Genomic DNA, 14,065 nt, shown 5'->3' on the forward strand with positions numbered 1-14,065 from the left:
CGCTAGAGCCCTCGAGCCACAACTACTGAGCCAGTATGCCACAACTACTGAAGCCTGCCTGCCTAGAGCCTGTGCTCTGCAACAAGAGAAGCCAAGGCAGTGAGAAGCCTGTGCACAGCAACGAGGAGTAGCCCCCGCTCACCGCAACTAGAGAAAGCCCACGCCCAGCAACAAAAACCCAAAGCAGCCAAAAAATAAATTTATATATAAAAACACAAAAAAACACAAAGTCTACTAATATTGATCTATAGGTTTAATGTAATTCTTTTCAAAATTGCAAAGGGAATTATTTTTAGAACTTGGAAAAAATGATTTGATAACTCACCTCAAAGGGTAAACAGAGAAGAGTATTTGCAAACATTTGGGGGGACATAAAAAGTAAAATAATTCCCATCCAACTATTTATTCATACAGTAAAACTAAAATAGGTTAGATAATATCCTGGCATAAAAATGAACAGAGATAGCATTGGTAACATAAAGTGAGGTAAAAGATGTAACTGTTTATCATAATTTATTTTTGATAATTATGCCATCATAAATGCATGTCTAAAGAAAGATTTGTTTAATAAGGACTAGGATAATTGTTAACCAAAGTTTTTCAACTTAAATTCTCATCTATACTGTGGACTAACATTCAGTCCATAACAATATTTATGACCTTTACTTATTCACACTGTATGAAATGTCATGCATTTTTATAGAGAAATATGAATATATTTGAATATAGGGTGCTGCCCCAGACAACACTGGTGGTATCATGGAGTTACAAACTATATTGCACATGTATTTTTTAAGTATGAAAAATTGAAAAATTATCAATTCTCATATATATCTGGTCCCAAGTGTTTTGAATAAGGAATTATTGTATGTGTGTTTGTATATATACACACCTATGTAATCATATATATGTATCCAGATTTATTTAAATTTATAACATTTTAATCAAAACAGTCTTCATTTACTAAAAATTTGGTATTACATTCATGAAACATTGGAGAAACTAAACATTCTAAACTCAATTCTTAATACTTAAGGAAAATAGAAGGATACTGATAAAATCTGTTGACTTACAAATTTACCTTGTTTTCCTTTACAGAGTAGTAAACCTGACAAAATGTTTTCTCTCAGTTCAATGAAGTTTTATCTTGGAGTAAAAAAGAAGATGAAGCCTCCAACAAGGTAAAGCTTGGAAGGGAAGAGCTGTTGAAAAAGTTACAGAAAAGTATGTCTGTTCAAGGACTTAGGGATCAGTGGCATTAGTCTAACTTGTTATAAGTTAAGCTTTAGAAAGATTCCTTAAGTTGCCACAGACATGTGGCAGGGGACCTATGGCAGATCAAGGGAACCTGTGTGGGTGGATAAGGAGGGATGATGATGTTCCCGCTCAAGTCAAGCTACTGGGTGATTGCATCTCCTCGGTGTAGAACAAGAAATCCCCAGAAGGCCCTGTCTACTGGGAAGCACATGGGTTTCTCCACATCCCATTCCTTGCTCAGTCACAGCCTAGCGATGTAAGGAATGTTCCAAACAAGTCTACCCAAAGGAAGACAAATGCTGCCCTCCAGCCTCCATGGCTTTTACATCATCTTGGTCCTGGCTCTATAATTTGCCCCCTTCGTTTTGCTGAGTTTGGTAATAAACCCACAGCACACAGATGGTTGAGAGGAAGTGGACCCTTCTTAAATATTATGTTTCTCATTAGCACTTGAATCAACCCAACATTCGAGTTATACCACACTTTCTCATCACGGATTACTTCGATTAGCTAGTTAATGTTTGCACTAATACTTTTAATATCATGAAATGCCATTTTAATGAACTGCATATGATTCAGATTCTATCACTGAAAATGTCCTCACTTTTGCCTCTGTGCTTAATTTCTAAGCCCAGCACATATATCTGTGTTGTGACTGGCACATTCTTTAAAATTTCTCACAGTATCAATAAGTAAATTTATATATATTATCTTATTTTGGCCATTTTCCTAGACATCTGTCCTTACTCAGCCCCGAATATCCTGTGAGAGATTTCCCCCACTGCCGCATAACATCATGAGACCCTTTCCCCCTGTGTCCTTCAGTGTATTTAAATTTGTAGCCAAATACCTCAACATCTATCATTTACCTCTAGATAAATCATACCCAATGAATCATCACTTGTGGGTATCAATTCTGTTATGCATTCCCACCATTAAATATTACCTCCTTAACATCTAATCCTGTGTATTATCTTATAAAATGAATCATTTTTAATATGTATGCATGTGTTTTTTTCCCATGCGATGCAGTTGGGGATTGACGGCATATTCTGAAAAACATCTCTGGTAAGTTAACAGCCAGCAAGTTTTGGATTTGATATATTGATGATACAGGATGAGTAAATGAATAACGATATTATTTGGCAGATAGATCTAGAGACAGGAAGTGTTTCTTCTAAGTGAAGTTAAAATCTTTTCTAAATACTTTGAGCCTATGAAGAGGAAAGTAGATTTGCTTCAGGGTTTAGGTCTATTTCAGTCTCATGTATCCTATTTGCCACTGCCTCTAAAGAGAAGCTACACATGATTTCTTCCTACTCATTATGTAAATGAATCTCTGGTTTTATGGGATAAGCAGGCAAAACTCAGTTTTAAATAAAGGATAATAAGTAACCAAAACTCAGAGTAAAAAAAAAAATTTTAGTTTTAAACCTGTTCTTTCCATAGAGGTATTTTTTTCTCTAATCCATTTTGAGTTTATTTTTGTGTATGGTGTTAGGGAGTGTTCTAATTTCATTCTTTTACATGTAGCTGTCCAGTTTTCCCAGCACCACTTATGAAGAGACTGTCTTGATCTATGTTTCTGTTTTTGTGCCAGTACCATATTGTCTTGATTACTGTAGCTTTGTAGTATTGTCTGAAGTCACGGAGTCTGATTCCTCCAGCTCCGCTTTTTTCCCTCAAGACTGCTTTGACTATTCTGGGTCTTTTGTGTCTCCATACAAATTTTAAGATTTTTTGTTCTAATTCCGTTAAAAATGCCAGTGGTAATTTGATAGGGATTGCATTGAATCTGTAGATTGCGTTGGGTAGTATAGTCATTTTCACAGTATTCATTCTTCCGATACAAGAACATGGTATATCTCTCCATCTGTTGGTATCATCTTTAATTCTTTCATCAGTGTCTTATAATTTTGTGTATACAGGTCTTTTGTCTCTCTAGGTAGGTTTATTCCTAGGTATTTTATTCTTTTTGCTGCAGTGGTAAATAGGAGTGTTTCCTTAATTTCTCTTTCAGATTTTTCATCATTAGTGTATAGAAATGCAAGAGATTTCTCTGCATTAATTTTGTATCCTGTTACTTTACCAAATTCATTGATTAGCTCTAGTAGTTTTCTGGTGGCATCTTTAGGATTCTCTATGTATAGTATCATGTCATCTGCAAACAGTGACAGTTTTACTTCTTCTTTTCCAATTTGTATTCCTTTTATTTCTTTTTCCTCTCTGAGTGCCGAGGATAGGACTTCCAAAGCTATTTTGAATAAGAGCCGTGAGAGTGGACATCCTTGTCTTGTTCCTGATCTTAGAGGAAATGCTTTCATTTTCTTACCATTGAGAATGATGTTTGCTGTGGGTTTGTTGTATATAGCCTTTATTATGTTGAGGTAGGTTCCCTCTATGCCCCCTTTCTGGAGAGTTTTTATCATAAATGGGTGGTGAACTTTGTCAAAGCTTTTTCTGCATCTATTGAGATGGTCATATGGTTTTTATTCTTCAGTTTGTTAATATGGTGTATCATGTTGATTGATTTGCATATATTGAAGAATCCTTGCATCCCTGGGAGAAATCCTACTTGATCATGGTATATGATCCTTTTAATGTGTTGTTGGATTCTGTTTGTTAGTATTTTGTTGAGGATTTTTGCACCTATATTCATCAGTGATATTGGCCTATAATTTTCTCTTTGTATAGTATCTTTGTCTGGTTTTGGTATCAGGGTGATGGTGGCCTCATAGAATGAGTTTGGGAGTGTTCCTTCCTCTGCAACTTTTTGGAAGAGTTTGAGAAGGATGGGTGTTGGCTCTTCTCTAAATGTTTGATAGAATTCACCTGTGAAGCCATCTGGTTCTGGACTTTTGTTTATTGGAAGATTTTTAATCACAGTTTCAATTTCATTACTTGTGATTGGTCAGTTCATATTTTCTATTTCTTCCTGGTTCAGTCTTGGAAGCGTATACCTTTCTAAGAATTTGTCCATTTCTTCCAGGTTGTCCATTTTATTGGCATAGAGTTGCTTGTAGTAGTCTCTTGTGATGCTTTGTATTTCTGCAGTGTCTGTTGTAACTTCTCCTTTTTCATTTCTAATTTTATTGATTTGAGTCCTCTCCCTCTTTTTCTTGATGAGTCTGGCTAATGGCTTATCAATTTTGTTTATCTTCTCAAAGAACCGGCTTTTGATTGTATTGATCCTTGCTATTCTTTTCTTTGTTTCTAATTCAGTTATTTCTGCTCTGATATTTATGATGTCTTTCCTTCTATTAACTGTGGATTTTGTTTCTTCTTCTTTCTCTAGTTCCTTTAGGTGTAAGGTTAGATTATTTATTTGAGATTTTTCTTGTTTCTTGAGGTAGGCTTGTATAGCTATAAACTTCCCTCTTAGAACTGCTTTTACTGCATCCCATATGTTTTGGGTTGTCATGTTTTCATTCTCATTTGTCTCTAGCTATTTTTTGATTTCCTTTTTGATTTCTTCAGCGATCTCTTGGTTATTTAGTAACCTAGTGTTTCGCCTCCATGTTTTTCTGTTTTTTATGTTTTTTCCCCTGTAATTCATTTCTAATCTCATAGCATTGTGGTCAGAAAAGATGCTTGATATGATTTCAATTTCCGTAAATTTACTGAGGCTTGATTTGTGACCCAAGATGTGATCTATCCTGGAGAATGTTCGCTGCGCACTTGAGATGAAAGTGTAATCTGCTGCTTTTGGGTGGAATGTCCTATAAATATCAATTAAAGCTATCTGGTCTCTTGTGTCATTTAAAGCTTCTCTTTCCTTATTTATTTTCATTTTGGATGGTCTGTCCATTGGTGTAAAGTGAGGTGTTAAAGTCCCCCAAAATTATTCTGTTACTGTCGATTTCCTCTTTTACAGCCGTTAGCAGTTGCCTTATGTATTGAGGTGCTCCTATGTTGGGTGCATACATATTTATAATTGTTATATCTTCTTCTTGGATTGATCCCTTGATCATTATGTATTGTCCTTGCTTGTCATTTGTAACATTCTTTATTTTAATATCTATTTTATCTGATATGAGTATTGCTACTTTAGCTTTCTTTTGATTTCCATTTGCATGGAATATCTTTTTCCATCCCCTCACTTTCAGTCTGTATGTGTCCCGAGGTCTGAAGTGGGACTCTTGTAGACAGCATATAGATGGGTCTTGTTTTTTTATCCATTCAGCAAGCCTGTGTCTTTTAGTGGGAGCATTTAATCCATTCACGTTTAAGGTAATTATCGATATGTATGTTCCTATGACCGTTTTCTTAATTGTTTAGGGTGTGTTTTTATAGGTCCTTTTCTTCTCTTATGGTTCCCACTTAGAGAAGTTCCTCCTGTGCCATTTGTTGTAGAGCTTTTGGTTTCTCCATCAAATCTGAGTGAGATCCTTGCCAGGTAGAGTAAACTTGGTTGTAGGTTCTTCCCTTTCATCACTTTAAGTATATCATGCCACTCCCTTCTGGCTTTGTAGAGTTTCTGCTGAGAAATCAGCTGTTAACCTTATGGGAGTTCCCTTGTATGTTATTTTTCGTTTTTCCCTTGCTGCTTTCAATAATTTTTCTTTGTCTTTAATTTTTGCCAATTTGATTACTATGTGTCTCAGCATGTTTCTCCTTGGGTTTATCCTGCATGGGACTCGCTGTGCTTCCTGGACTTCGGTGGCTATTCCCTTTCCCATGTTAGGGAAGGTTTTCACTGTAATCTCTTCAAATATTTTCTCGGGATCTTTCTCTCTCTCTTCTCCTTCTGGGACCCCTATAATGCGAATGTTGTCCCAGAGGTCTCTTAGGCTGTCTTCATTTCTTTTCATTCTTTTGTCTTTACTCTGTTCCGCAGCAGTGAATTCCACCATTCTGTCTTCCACGCCACTTATCCATTCTTCTGCCTCAGTTATTCTGCTATTGAGTCCCTCTAGTGTAGTTTTCATTTCAGTTATTGTATTGTTCATCTCTATTTGTTCTTTAATTCTTCTACGTCTTTGTTAAACATTACTTGCATGTTCTCAATCTTTGCCTCCATTTTTTTTCCGAGGTCCTGGGTCATCTTCTCTATCATTATTCTGAATTCTTTTTCTGGAAGCTTGCCTATCTCCACTTCATTTAGTCGTTTTTCTGGGGTTTTATCTTGTTTCTTCATCTGGTACATAGCCCTCTGCCTTTTCATCTTGTCTGTCTTTCTGTGGATGTGGTTTTTGTTCCACAGGCTACAGGATTGTAGTTCTTCTTGCTTCTGCTGTCTGCCCTCTGGTGGATGAGGCTATCTAAGAGGCTTGTGCAGGTTTCCTGATGGGAGGGAATCGTGGTGGGTAGAGCTGGGTGTTGCTCTGGTGGGCAGAGCTCAGTAAAACTTTAATCCACTTGACTGCTGGTGGGTGGGGCTGGGTTCCCTCCCTACTGGTTGTTTGGCCTGAGGCAACGCAACACTGGAGCCTACCTGGGCTCTATGGTGTGGCTAATGGCCGACTCTGGGAGGGCTCATGCCAAGGACTGCTTCCCAGAACTTCTGCTGCCTGTGTCCTTGTCCCCACGGTGAGCCACAACCACCCCCCACCTCTGTAGGAGACCCTCCAACACTAGCTGATAGGTCTGGTTCAGTCTTCCCTGGGGTTACTGCTCCTTCCCCTGGGTCCCAATGCGCACAGTGCTTTGTGTGTGCCCTCCAAGAGTGCAGTCTCTGTTTCCCCCAATCCTGTCGAATTCCTGCAATCAAATCCCACTAGCCTTCAAAGTCTGATTCTCTAGGAATTCCTCCTCCCATTGCCAGACCCCCAAGTTAGGAAGGCTGACGTGGGGCTCAGAACCTTAACTCCAGTGGGTGGACTTCTGTGGTATAAGTGTTCTCCAGTCTCTGAGTCACCCACCTAGCAGTTATGGGATTTGATTTTGCAGTGATTGCGCCCCTCATACCATGTCATTGTGGCTTCTCCTTTGTCTTTGTATGTGGGGTATCTTTTTTGGTGAGTTCCAGTGTCTTCTTGTCTATGATTGTCCAGCAGCTAGTTGTGATTCTGGTGTTCTCACAAGAAGGAGTGAGAGGACTTCCTTCTACTCTACCATCTTGGTTCAGGCTCCCTCCCTTTTTTTCTTGATGAGTCTGGCTAATGATTTATCAATTTTGTTTATTGTCTCAAAGAACCAGCTTTTAGTTTTATTGATCTTTGCTATCGTTTTCATAATTTCTTTTTCATTTATTTCTGATCTGATCTTTTTGATTTCTTTCCTTCTGCTAACGTTGGCATTTTTTTGTTCTTCTTTCTCTAATTGCTTTATGTGGAAGGTTAGGTTGTTAATCTGAGATGTTTCTTGTTCCTTAAGGTAGGATTGTATTGCTATAAACTTCCCTCTTAGAACAGCTTTTGCTGCATCCCATAGTTTTTGGGCCAATCTGTTTTCATTGTCATTTGTTTCTAGGTATTTTTTTATTTCCCCTTTGATTTCTTCAGTGATCTCTTGGTTATTAAGTAGTGTGTTGTTTAGCCTCTATGTGTTTGTATTTTTTACAGATTTTTTTCCTGTAATTGATATCTAGTCTCATAGCGTTGTGGTCGGAAAAGATACTTGATATGATTTCAGTATTCTTAAATTTACCATGGCTTGATTTGTGACCCAACATATGATCTATCCTGGAGAATGTTCCATGAGCACTTGAGAAGAATGTATTCTGTTGTTTTGGGATGGATTGTCCTATAAATATCAATTAAGTCCATCTTGTTTAATGTATCACTTAAAGCTTGTGTTCCCTTATTTACTTTCATTTTGGATGATCTGTCCATTGGTAAAAGTGGGGTGTTAAAGTCCCCTACTATGATTGTGTTAACGTTGATTTCCCCTTTTATGGCTGTTAGTATTGGCCTTATGTATTGGGGTGCTCCTATGTTGGGTTCATAAGTATTTTCAATTATTATATCTTCTTGGATTTATCCCTTAATCATTATGTAGTGTCCTTCTTTGTCTCTTGTAATACTCTTTGTTTTCAAGGCTATTTTGTAGATATGAGAATTGCTACTCCAACTTTCTTCTGATTTACATTTGCATGAAATATCTTTTTCCATCCCCTCACTTTCAGTATGTATGTGTTCCTAAGTCTGAAGTGAGTCTCTTGTAGACAGCGTATATATGGGTGTTGTTTTCGTATCCATTCAGCCAGTCTGTGTCTTTTGGTTGGAGCATTTAATCCATCTACATTACGGTAATTATCGATATGTATGTTCCTATTCCCATTTTCTTAATTGTTTTGGGTTTGTTATTGTAGGTCTTTTCCTTCTCTTTTGTCTCCTGCCTAGAGAAGTTCCTTTAGTATTTGCTGTAAAGCTGGTTTGGTGGTCCTGAGTTTTCTTAGCTTTTGCTTGTCTGTAAAGGTTTTAATTTCTCCATCAAATCTGAATGAAGGCTTCCCTGGTTGCGCAGTGGTTGGGAGTCCGCCTGCCGAAGCAGGGGACACGGGTTCATGCCCCGGTCTGGGAAGATCCCACATTGCCGCGGAGCGGCTGGGCCCATGAGCCATGGCCGCTGAGCCTGCATGTCTGGAGCCTGTGCTCTGCAACAGGAGAGGCCACAACAGTGAGAGGCCCGTGTACCACAACAACAACAACAGAATCTGAATGAGATCCTTGCTGGGTAGAGTAATCTTGGTTGTAGGTTTTTCTCCTTCATCACTTTAAATATGTCCTTCTACTCCCTCTGGCTTGCAGAGTTTCTGCTGAAAGATCAGCTGTTAACCTTATGGGGATTCCCTTGTGTGTTATTTGTTGTTATTCCCTTGCTGCCTTCAATACTTTTTCTTTGTATTTAATTTTTTGATAGTTTGATTAATATGTGTCTTGGCATATTTCTCCTTGGACTTATCCTATATGGGTCTCTCTGTGCTTCCTGGACTTGATTACCTATTTCCTTTCCCATATTAGGGAAGTTTTCAACTATAACCTCTTCAAATATTTTCTCAGCCCCTTTCTTTTTCTCTTCTTCTTCTGGGACCCCTATAATTCAAATGTTGGTGTGTTTAATATTGTCCCAGAGGTCTCTGAGACTGTCTTCAACCTTTTCATTATTTTTTCTTTATTCTGCTCTGTAGTAATTTCCACTATTTTATGTTCCAGGTCACTTATCCATTTTTCTGCCTTAGTTATTCTGCTAATGATTCCTTCTAGAGAATTTTTAATTTCATGTATTGTGTTCTTCATCACTGTTTGTTTGCTCTTTCATTCTTCTAGGTCCTTGTTAAACATTTCTTGTATTTTCTCCATTGTATTTCCAAGATTTTGGATCATCTTCACTATCATTATCCTGAATTCTTTTTCAGGTAGACTGCCTATTTCCTCTTCATTTGTTCGGTCTGGTGGGTTTTTACCTTGCTCCTTCATCTGCTGTGTGTTTCTCTGTCTTCTCATTTTGTTTAACTTACTGTGTTTGGGGTCTCCTTTTCGCAGGCTGCAGGTTCGTAGTTCCTGTTGTTTTTGGTGTCTGTCCCCAGTGGCTAAGGTTGGTTTAGTGGGTTGTGTAGACTTCCAGGTGGAGGGGACTAGTGCCTGTGTTCTGGTGGATGAGGCTGGATCTTGTCTTTCTGGTGGGCAGGTCCACGTCTGGTGGTGTGTTTTGGGGTTTCTGTGGACTTATTATGATTTTAGGCATCCTCTCTGCTAATGGGTGGGGTTGTGTTCCTGTCTTGCTAGTCGTTTGGCATAGGCTGTCCAGCACTGTAACTTGCTGGTCGTTGAGTGGAGCTGGGTCTTGGCGTTGAGAAGGAGATCTCTGGGAGATTTTCGCCCTTTGATATTATGTGGAACTAGGAGGTCTCTTGTGGACCAGTGTCCTGAACTTGGCTCTCCCACCTCAGAGGCACAGCCCTTATGTCTGGCTGGAGCACCAAGAGCCTGTCATCTGCACGGCTCAGAATAAAAGGGAGAAAAAAAAGAAACAAAGAAGATAAAATAAAATAAAGTTATTAAATAAATAATAATTATTTAAAAAATTTTAAGTAGTAAAAAGAAAGAAAGAAGAGAGCAACAAACCAAAAACGATATCTACCAATGATAACAAGTGCTGAAAACTAAAAAACAAAAAAATGGACAGACAGCACCCTAGGACAAATGGTAAAAGCAAATCTATAGAGACAAAAATCACACACAGAAGTATACAAATACACACTCACAAAAAGAGAAACAGGGAAAAATATATATATATCGTTGCTCCTGAAGTCAACATCCTCAGTTTGGGATGATTCTTTGTCTATTCAGGTATTCCACAGATGCAGGGTACATCAAGTTGACTGTGGAGATTTAATCCTCTGCTCCTGAGGCTGCTGGGAGAGATTTCCCTTTCTCTTCTTTGTTTGCACAGCTCCTGGGGTTCAGCTTTGGATTTGGCCTCGCCTCTGCATGTAGGTCACTGAGGGCATCTGTTCTTTGCTCAGACAGGACGGGATTAAAGGAGCAGCTTATTTGGGGGCTCTGGCTCACTCAGGCCTTGGGGAGTGAGGGGTACGGATTTCGGGGCAAGCCTGCAGTGGCAGAGGCTGGTGTGACGTTGCACCAGCCTGAGGTGCACTGTGTGTTCTCCCGGGGAAGTTGTCCCTGGATCACGACCCCCTGGCAGTGGCAGGCTGCACAGGCTCTCCGGAAGGGAGGTGTGGATAGTGACCTGTGCTTGCACACAGGCTCCTTGGTGGCTTCAGCAGCATCCTTAGTGTCTCATGCTCATCTCTGGGGTCCACGCTGATATCCACAGCTTGCGCCCATCTCTGGAGCTCCTTTAAGCCACACTCTTAATCCCCTCTCCTCGCACACCAGGAAACAAAGAGGCAAGAAAAAGTCTCTTGCCTCTTAGGCAGTTCCAGACTTTTTCCCAGACTCGCTCCCAGCTAGCTGTGGCGCACTAGCCCCCTTCAGGCTGTGTTCCCGCAGCCACCCCCATCCCTCTCCCGGGGATCCGATGGAAGCCCGAGCCTCAGCTCCCAGCCCCCACCTGTCCCGGCAGGTGAGCAGACAAGCCTCTTGGGCTGGTGAGTGCTGGTCGGCACCGATCCTCCATGCAGGAATCTCTCCACTTTGCCCTCCGCACCCATTACTGTGCTCTCTTCCGTGGCTCCGAAGCTTCCCCGCTCCGCCACCCACAGTCTCCGCCCGCGAAGGGGCTTCTAGTGTGTGGAAATCTTTCCTCCTTCACAGCTCCCTCCCACTGGTGCAGGTTCTGTCCCTATTCTTTTGTCTCTGTTTTTTCTTTTGCCCTACCCAGGTATGTGGGGAGTTTGCCTTTTAGGACGTCTGAGGTCTTCTGCCAGAGTTCAGTAGGTATTCTGTAGGAGTTGTTCCTTATGTAGATGTATTTCTGATGTATTTGTGGGGAGGAAGGTGGTCTCCATGTCTTACTCTTCCGCCATCTTGAAGCTCCCTTTCTTTCTATGTTTGTGTTCAACTTTACTTTCTCTTTTTCTCACTGTCTTATAATTTATTTGTTTATATTCCTGGCTCCCCTAATAGATGATGTGAACCTAGAGGGCAACATCTCTGTTTTGTGTAGGTTTTCAATAAAAGGTTACTGAATCAGTGTTATTGGACATGCAGTGGTTTTTCATTTTTCATGAGCCTTGTGGGTATAATGTTTATAATCATAATGAAGGTGGCTGATAAAGCCTTTTTCAAAAATCTGCTCTTATGTGCACAAACTTTTTCTTCTTAGACTCAGGGTTTCTGGGGAAAAAGATGTTTTACAGTCACGTACCTAAGAAAGCAAATGACATTGACCTTTCTGCCTTTCCAAAAATACCACCGATCATTTTTCAGCAGTTACCAAAGCCTCTGGCTATATTTTGGTTAAACTAGCATATTTATACTATTTTGATACTGTACACTTAACAGAAGGCTGAAGCAACTTGTATTGAAATACTCCCATTTTGATTACATTAATGTCATTAAGAGGAGAAACCCCAAGAGGTTTCTGATCACTTACTCACCAAATAAATACACTGGAGAATTCCACTGTCTTTTTCAATATTATAGTTTATAAACCTTGTTTTGCAGGCACCTGTGTTGTGATAGTTCACAAACTCAGATGGAGTGGATGGCCAATGTCTTTATCGCCCAGGTATTGTATCTGTTTCAACTAGCCAGTAAAGTATAACAACTGTTTATAGCAAATGTTAATAGGGTAGTAGTTTTCAAAGAATTTTTAATGAGTTTTATGTGTATACTTTTATTTTCTCATTCATGTTTTTTTAAATATATGAGAACCCAGATTTACCCATTACTCTTTGAAAGAGAGTCTACTCTTTGTTGCATCTTTTTTTTTTTTTTTGCCAGCCCAGCAGCTCCTCAGCTTGGGGAGATGCTTCAAGACAGTGGTGTAAGAAATGGACTTGTCTAAGCTGTGGTCCTCCCAGAGTCCCACATTAATCTTTGTTTAGAAAATGTGCTCTTTTCCTTCTTGTTCTCCCCACAGCTTCCTGCTTCTTCCAGAAACAAGGACAGGAACGTACATTTCTTTAAATACATATTGTGTGCTAGATACTTCAAAAGAGTTAACTCATGTATTCCTTGCAACAAATTGCATGGCACTGCTTATAGATGAGGGAACAAAGGTTACCAAAGGCTCCATGATTTGCTTAGGACCATACATTTAGTTAGTGGTTTAACACAGAGGCACCAGAGGCCAACGTCTATACTCAATTCCCCAATTAGTCTCCTCCCTATTGGAGGACTCACTCTTTCAGTGAAGGGTTAAATAGACCCATTAATAGGACTGGTTTCTTCCCCAACCTTGTCTGGCCAAATTCCCAGCAACGCTTCCCCACAAGAGCATTGAAATTCACTGGTAACAATTAAGTTGCCACTCTTTATTACTGAGGACGTGCTTCCCTGTTTCTTTTACAAGTGAGAAGTTAATTCACCCCCAAATCTTGTCCTTATTTGTTTTGAAAACCATTTTCTCTGTTCATATAACTTATTAACCTTCCCAGTGGTTAATAAACACTGCTTTTCTCAGCCCGATTCTACTATTACTACCTGGGAATGCATTTTCAGAAAAGGACCAGTGGCTAACATTTTAGAGACTTTGCTTCTTTTTTGTGACTGTTTAAAAATCCAGATATTCAAGTCCTACTGTAAAAAGAGTAGGCTTGAAGTATTAGTAAAATTGGAACTATAGAGTCTAAAACTGTTACAGTGTCTCGTTATGGCACAACTAAATTGTTTTCATTTTTATAACTGAAGTCAGTAGACTCTAGTTGAAAATCAAGGTGTAAATAGCCAGGAAGCAGAGGTTGCTCTTACCACCAAGTTATTTCTCCCTGACTCACCTGTCCCTCATTGTGTTGGCCCCAGAGACTCAGCCCAATTACATTTCTTAAGTTCATTCCACTTCTTAGGATTAAGGTAAACACTGAGGTCCGTTTGGATTTGAGGATTTAATGGTTCACCTCCATAGGGAAAGAGACAGGAAAATAGCAAACATTAATATATACGTTAATACACACACACACACACACACACACACACACACACACACACACACACAATCCAACAGTGAGTGCCCCTTACAATGCATTCTTTCTGGTGCCCTGAATACTTTTCTAATATCCATCCCCATCCTTACCCCTGCCTCAAAAGTCTTCGGCTTACATGTCACATTCTCAGAGAAACCTTCCCTGACCTTCAGACCAATTAGACCTTCAGGCTATAGGAGCCCTTAGCCTTCTTTACTACTTCAACACTGTCATACTAATTAAAAAGCATTTGTGTCTTTAGGTTTATGTCTGTTTTTCCTACTAAAATGTAAACTCCATGATAGGAAGGACCTTGTCAGTCTTATTAGAACT

General features: G+C 39.5%; 1 protein-coding gene across 4 annotated transcripts in view; it reads left to right on the forward strand.

Moving 5' to 3' along the window:
- The window catches only part of ARAP2 (ArfGAP with RhoGAP domain, ankyrin repeat and PH domain 2), a 190,379-nt gene that overhangs the window by 163,593 nt on the left and 12,721 nt on the right, over positions 1 to 14,065 (forward strand). For all 4 annotated transcript variants that reach the window (XM_024731747.1, XM_024731749.1, XM_024731750.1 and 1 more), the window contains 3 exons: positions 1,099 to 1,181; positions 2,290 to 2,325; positions 12,273 to 12,336. In XM_024731747.1, coding sequence (XP_024587515.1) covers positions 1,099 to 1,181; positions 2,290 to 2,325; positions 12,273 to 12,336 — 183 coding nt within the window. The remainder of the gene's footprint in view (positions 1 to 1,098; positions 1,182 to 2,289; positions 2,326 to 12,272; positions 12,337 to 14,065) is intronic.

Source organism: Neophocaena asiaeorientalis, unplaced genomic scaffold (assembly GCF_003031525.2).
Source record: "Neophocaena asiaeorientalis asiaeorientalis breed wild unplaced genomic scaffold, Neophocaena_asiaeorientalis_V1.1 scaffold39, whole genome shotgun sequence".
Taxonomy (NCBI): Eukaryota; Metazoa; Chordata; class Mammalia; order Artiodactyla; family Phocoenidae; genus Neophocaena; species Neophocaena asiaeorientalis.